This window comes from Belonocnema kinseyi, chromosome 6, assembly GCF_010883055.1.
Source record: "Belonocnema kinseyi isolate 2016_QV_RU_SX_M_011 chromosome 6, B_treatae_v1, whole genome shotgun sequence".
Taxonomy (NCBI): domain Eukaryota; kingdom Metazoa; phylum Arthropoda; class Insecta; order Hymenoptera; family Cynipidae; genus Belonocnema; species Belonocnema kinseyi.
Genome location: NC_046662.1, coordinates 107574666 through 107582138, shown reverse-complemented (window position 1 = coordinate 107582138; position 7473 = coordinate 107574666). Strand labels below are relative to the sequence as shown.

The 7473-nt window shown below is 35.2% G+C and overlaps 1 protein-coding gene across 18 annotated transcripts in view; it reads right to left on the bottom strand.

Moving 5' to 3' along the window:
• Nucleotides 1–7473, bottom strand: part of LOC117174633 (colorectal mutant cancer protein) — a 323721-nt gene that overhangs the window by 241623 nt on the left and 74625 nt on the right. For 17 of the 18 annotated variants that reach the window (XM_033363896.1, XM_033363905.1, XM_033363907.1 and 14 more), the window contains 4 exons: nt 5078–5339; nt 4869–5011; nt 4564–4788; nt 3415–3606 (listed from right to left, as the gene is read on the bottom strand). In XM_033363896.1, coding sequence (XP_033219787.1) covers nt 3415–3606; nt 4564–4788; nt 4869–5011; nt 5078–5339 — 822 coding nt within the window. The remainder of the gene's footprint in view (nt 1–3414; nt 3607–4563; nt 4789–4868; nt 5012–5077; nt 5340–7473) is intronic. The other variant, XM_033363902.1, reaches the window with a different exon arrangement.

The window sequence follows — 7473 nt, the reverse complement described above, 5'->3', positions numbered from 1 at the left end:
GCGATTTGTACAATGGAGTTTGTCTATGTCTGTCTGTCATTATCCTCGTTCTCGTTTTCGTCGTCTATGAGCACGATAACTTTCAAAAGAATTATTTATAGCGGCTTTTTGGTTTGGCACACTTCTTTAAGGGCATGTGATACTTAGAAAATTGTAGATTTTACCAGTTTTAGGTTCCCACGGCTTTTTTTCTAGCATAATCAATATTTTGTCTTAAAATTTTTGGAAACGATAGCGAACAGGCTAACGGACGTCCCCATATACTTTTTTGTGGGTCAATTCAAAAAAGTTTCAATTTAGCAAAATGTGATAAATTTGCATAGCGCTTAGCAATTAGTATCGATTTTTTCAATGTTAGATTCCCGGATTTTTTTCTAGGATAATAAATATTTTGTCTTCAAAATCTGGGGAATGATAGCGAACATGCTAACGGACGTCCCCGTATACTTTTTTTTTGTGTTTTTAAAATTTTTTTGATATTACTAACAATGTGTGTATATTTCGAGGTTATGTGTGTTACAATTCTCCCGAGCATTACTTCTAAACTACACAATATTTTTGGCCGAAAACTTTGGACTTACAAATAAACATAGTAACGAATCTCCCGGAAATAACCTTGTTTGCAGGCAATCAAAAAGTTTAATTCATAAATAATTTCCAAATTATCAGAAAGGCAGAGATGAAAAACGACGTAACCTCAAAATAATGCACATGCATAAAATTTCTTAATTAGCACAATAACACTTTTTTGTTATGATCCCTCAAAAAAGAGTCCGGGGACGCCCGTCATGATATTTTATAGCATCTCCGAATTCAGTTTTTAAAATTTTCATTTTTGTGGAAAAAAATCCGGGGGAACTGTACCAGATTAATCACACGACGAAGTATCACATGCCCTTAAAGCCTAAAAAAGAGCGAGTTCGTTAACGAATATTTTTTTACGAACGGTGCCGATTTTATCCAGATTAACCGCATTTCTCAGACGAGAAATTCGAGGAATTTCGAATTTAACCGGATAAGATCCAGATTAACCGCATTTCTCAGACAGCACAAATTTCGGACTTGACCGGATGATATACAGATTAATCGTATCCCTTAGACCGAACAAATTTCAGGTTTATCTGGATTGACCGCTTTCCTCAGATTGCACACATGTCGGACTTAACCGGATGAAATCCGGATTAACTGCATTCCTCAGACCGCACAAATGTCGGACTTAACCGGATCAGATCCGGATTAGCCGCATTTCTCAGACCGCACAAGTTGCGGACTCAATCGAATAACATTCGGATAATTCGTCTCCCTCAGACCGTACAAATTTCATATTTATCCGGATGAGATCCGGATTAACCGCATTCCTCAGACCGCACAAATTTCGGACTCAAGCGGATGAGATCTGGATCAATCGTGTCCGTCAGTCCGTGCAAAATACGGACATGAGCAGATACAATCCGGATTGATCCAGTCTGTCTAACCGTACAAAAAGCGGACATGTCCAGATACAATCCAAATTGGTTTAATCCGACTTCCGTATAAAAGACGGACATTACCGAATACAAACAGGATTGATTGAGACCGTCAGACCGCATAAAAAACATACATGACCGAATACAATCCGGATTGATCGAATCCGTCAGACCGTACAACTTTCCGATTCTAACGAACAATTTTCGGATTTATTATTTTTTTCGTGCTACTCCATCCGGACAATTTTGCAACATGACCGGATAGAATACAGATGACAAAAACCGGATGACGTCCCGGACAATACCGGACAAATTTCGGAATCCGGAATTTGTCCGAAATTTTAAGCAGGAAAGTCTCTATAAGTCGCGGAACTTAAGAATATAACATCCATCTGTATTCTCGCATATACAGGTATTATAAAAATAACTTCCACAATATCCCTAGGTTTTGCCTATCTTCTGCATCCAGGGGAAAACTAAGACGTATGCCAGAAGTTCTGAGTCCAGATTTGGATTTAGAGGTTCAAAATCCATGAGGGTAGCCTAATCACTTGTTTCGTGCAGGCAAATTTCTATGCCCTGTGTGACCAGAAAATCCCTAGGCTTATCCCTACTTTTTGCATCTACGGAGAAAATGGTAAAAGCTTCAAAATTTTAGTGGTCAAGTTTATATTGAGAGCGCAAAACTGCAGAGAAAATAGCATTTTTTTGCTTCATAAGTCAGTATAACATGCGCAAGACATTCAATTTCCGTAGATTTATCCTAGCTAGGGGAAACGGTAAGCACACTGGGGAATTTTTGTGTATGAGTTTGATCTTAAGGAGTCACAACACATAAGAATATAACACCAGTACGTCTATTTTTCTGTATACAGGTATTATCAAACTAATGTCCAGAATATCCCTAGTTTTTTCCTATTTTTTGCATCTAGGGGAAAACTGAGACGCCTAGGCCAAATTCTGAGGCCAGAGTTGGATTCAGTAGCTCAAAATCCGTGAGGGTAACCTAATCACTTCTCTCGGGCAGACAAATTTTTTGTATGGCCTGTGTGACGAGAAAATCCCTAGGCTTTTCCCTACTTTTTTAATCTAGCGGAAAACTGCGACGTTTAAGACAAATTCTCAGGCCATATTCTGATTCAGCGGCTTAAAATCCATAAGGGTAGCCTAGTCACTTGTCTCGTGCAGACAACTTTTTTTTGTGGGCCTGTGTTATCAGTACTTAAAAGTGAAAAATGGCTTGTTAGACTGCGACACTGTCTCATTGGAAATTGACTGTCTCGGAAATGAATAACTTTTTGGATACCATTTTTTTCTCTGTATTGATCAACTCAATATCTCGCCGACACATGTCATCAAAGAAAATAAAAATTCTTATTCTTGACACGATTTTAGTCACTTTTCAGAATCCCTGAAATTCTAACCTTAAAAGTTAATTTTTTTGGTAGTAAATTATTTTTCTTTATCCAAACTTCCACCCCTGCATTCAGTAACTCGACATCTCGGGCATGGATCAGCAGTTTATTTTTTGAATAAGTATTTAATTACTTATCACTGTCTCAATTCAACTCGGAGAGGATACAAAAAAGTGAGAAACCGACATGATCTCATCCGGACAATATTTCTTCATAAGTGGAAGCTTATTTTTAATAAAACCTTTTTTGGACTGATACAGAATTAACAATACTTCAGCTCAGATGCGACATTCGGCGATAAACTAAGAAGAAATAATAGCTCAAAATATTATATGTAACCATTAATGTTACTTATTTTTGGGACCGGCGAGTATTAATATGTTATTAAGTTTATAAAATATAAAAGAACCACCTAACTTGATGGACACGACAGGGCTTACCAAAATGTATGCAACCCGCCTTACACGCTAATGCTATTCTTATGGGCTTGTATGCCGGATTTCATCCAAAGTTTATTCATACCCAGTTCTTACCCCAAGATTGGTGATGTCAGGGCCTGTGATGTGCCTCTCGTCAGTTCTCCTAAGTCTCACTCTTTCTGCCATCTTCAAAATAGGCGCTTCTTCCCGTGTAACGCTTCTAGACGTAGGTGGTGTTTGCAAGGGTGGTAATAGTGGAGAGCAAGGCGCTGTTAGAGGTTCAGGCGAACTTATATTTCCTCTAGTCTGCTTTGATAAAAGGAAATTGCTATTGAAAGGCTTTTATAATGCAGTAGATTCTCATAAAGCACACGGTACTAGGGATCGAGGTCCTCAGAAATCACCCGCTTAGTTGCATCGTGCCCATAGGGCTTGGCGGAAAAGATCTCTAAGAAACATCGGTGAATTATTTAAATATCGTCTCACCCACCCGCATGTAATGCCATGATCAAGGTCGTTAGCCAATATAGAACTTTGTGAGAGTCTACTGTAGTAAACTATGTAAAGAATGTGGTAAGTAGGTGGTTCTGAACACGTTCCACAAATTCATATGAGTCACAAATGCACTTTTGTATTTGCCAAACAAGATATTTTTTGTGACAAAGGTAGTTTATGTTTGATTTACGACAGAATAAAAACAAACTTCATGTGTTTTCTTTTGAAGGCCCATATACAAACCGTCTGGGAAAGTAATTTTAGATGGAAAAGCGCAAGCGCAGATTACGGAAAGTATATTTTTTCGCACCACTCAAGAATAGAGAATTCTATCATCACCTGACACTTAGTTGAGAATGTAAATAAAAGTAGGATGATGTCTTGAAGTGAACTGTAATCCATTTTTAAGTGTAATTTAAGTTAAATATTATTTTCGATGCATAATTGGTGATAAATAGTTTATCTTTCTGCTTTTCAAATAAAAAAGAAACAATTTTAGCAACTATGGATTAATAATTATTCTATTTAAAAAGGTTACATCCTTCAAAATACAATTTAATGCCAAAAACTTGAGGTTTAAGTTCCAGGGTTCCATATGATCGGTTTACCGCAGTCATATACTTGACATGATCGACTGGGTGGGACGCAATGAAAGAATACTTTAATGATCACTTGCTACAAGCTATAAAAGCGTCTAAAATAAAACATTCCGTACGTGTGTCACAAAAAGGAATATGCAGTCTTATCGAGAGAAAAATAGTTTCTTACCCTTAAGTCTCGACGAGGAGAATCACTGCAGGTGGGTTGAACCGAACTCTGTCCATGCGACTGATTCCTGCATTGGGCAAGTTGAGTTTGCAGGGTGGAGATTTCTGACCTAAGAGCCGTGACTTCATCTTGGAGAGCCTCAACAGCCACACTTTGATAGGAAACTGCTTGCTGAGTAGTTTCAGGCGTTGGCAAAGCTGCAGGACTTTCCAATGTGTCCCTGTCCTGGAAGGTATCATTCATTTTCATAAATTATGCTAATATTCTTCACGGATATTTAAAAACAATAAATCAAATATAAATACTTCATTGGGCCTTGTTGTAACATCTTCGCAGAAACTGGAATCCGCGTCTCCCAAAGTTCTGTCTCCATCTCCTTGAATGAACCCTTCGCTTTCTTCTACCGGATTTGTGATTGAACCTTCTGCATCTCTACTTGTTTCGACTTCTGAGAAATTATAAGTGTGCGAATATTGTTTAAAATATTTGTTACTGTTGTTGAGTTTATTCTTACCAGATTCATCTTCTTCCGTAATAACGTTTGCTCGTTGTCTTTCCAATTGTCTACCAAGTTCAGCTATTACTGAGTGAAGTTCGGTCAGTCTTTCCTCGTGTCTAGAATTTTGCTGTTCTACCCTTTGTTCCGCCCTTGCAGCCTGAGTTTCTGCTCTAATCATAGCTGTTTCAGCGGCTTCTCTTGCACGAATTGTCACCAAGAGTCTCGAATTCAATTCTGCTACTTCAGATCGTAGGGATGAGAGAGCTGCAACTTGCAACTAAAAAAAAATCCGAAAATGTAATTAATTAATTGAGTATTGATATTACATATTAAATTGTCAATTTCTGATAGAAAATTATTATAAACCTATTTCTAGTATAAAACAAAACCTTTTTTACTTCAATAAAGACAGCATAGGAGTTATAAGGTAAGGTTATAACTGACAGGATTATGTTTTCAAATTAAATTATATAATTAATGATAAAAATCAGTACCTACAGTGAAAGTACGTAAATTACTAAGGTAAACTCTTAATTTATCGTTGGACCTGAAATGATTGTATCAACGAGAAAAATATGTACTCAACAGTAGCATAAATAATAATAATACCCCTATAATGCCCCTACCGAAGGTGTTCCTCCTACCAAGGGTGTTCCCCCTACCGAAAGTGTTCCGCGTTGATGTCGCGGTAGGGCTTGAGCTCTCCTCTCATGACTTTGACGGATATGTTGGCGGTAGCATTGCCACTGACAGGGTTTCCCATGTCAAATGGGCTGCTAACGAAGAGGAGAGGGACTAAACAGGAAACCCCTTCAACCCAAACTCACCGATTTCAATAATTTTTTAATATGTTGTAGTACATAAAAAATAACCCCTAAGGTTCATGCTGAAAAATAAATTTTTTAATGTATCTGGCAACCTAATCAATATCTTTCAATGAAACTTAATGGAAAATATTCTTTATAAAAAGCCTGAAGCACTGCATGTATTTATAACCAAAAGGGTTGCAACCCTTAACTTATATTTATGAAAAATATTATTTTTTGTGAATATTTTCATCATAAAAGACAGAGTATGAACTAAAAAAAATTAAGAAAAGCGTTTTCGTTAATGATATTCAATATTGAAGCTTGCATATTTTAGAATTTTTCAAAAGAACTACCCTTACATAATGAAAACTACCCCTCGAAGCAATGGGCTACGTGCAAAAAGTAAAGCATATATTTTATTTATAAAACTTACTGTACAAGTCAATGGAATCTTATTTATATCAAGCAAAAATATCATCCAATTTTTCGCAGTAGTAACATTGAAAGGATGAGATAAAATCACCCCTAAGAAATGGATTATCATTTATAATTCAAGTTCTAATTGATATATTGAAACGAAATAAACTGCAAAAGATTTCTTATAAAAAGCCTGAGATACTAGATACAGTTATGAGGGAAGGGGTTGCAACCCTTCTTATATGTTTGAAAAAGGTATATTTTTTATGAATATTTTTATTATCAAAATCATAGCATGAATTACAAAAAATATTATCAGAATTTTTGTGAATAATATCGATTATTAAAGTTGACGTATCTCGATTTTTCAAAAAACTACCACTAAGCAAGGTTACTACCCCTTAGAGAAATGAGTCACATATGAAAAGTAAAAAATGAGAAATACTCTATCTATGAATAAAATCTTATTTAAATGAATGAAAATCTAATAAAATCCTTTTGTGGTAGTAATATCAGAGGGATGTAATAGTCACCTCTATAGATCTGTCATTGAATAAAGGATATGAAGTTGACAAATTTTTTATGTATTTCATTGGTTAAAAATTTTGATTATTATAGCTTGTGTAAATACAAATTTATAGGAATTTTATTTGAAATTATCCTGTTACAAAGATCTTCTTTCTGATAAGTTTATGAAATATGGTATCCTTGAAAATGTATGTTACGTAGTTACTATTACAATTACAATCTTCAATACCATAATTTATATCATTATTATTTTTAATAATATTGAAAGATCTCCGATTGATTTCATGGTTCATGGAGAACTCATGAGATAACTTATAGGAACTCATACATAGTTAAATTTTTCGTTACTTGATATTATTATTAAAATTAATAGTCTGTTTATTCTGTCAAGCATTTGCAAAATTTCCATAGAATAATTTTAAAATTATATAAGTAAGAATAGTAAAATTTTAGGTTTAATTTAGAATTTATTTTTTATATACAGCACATTATATTTGTTTCTATTTTTAATCAAAGAATATTATTAATACAATATCCGTAACTGATCAAATCACAAAATTGTGGGTCCGGATGCAATAAGGGCACATAAAATTTTTTCGTGCGAAAACGAAGTCCCCTGGAGGCTTTAAAAAAAATTTTCGAATTTTAATTTTCAAA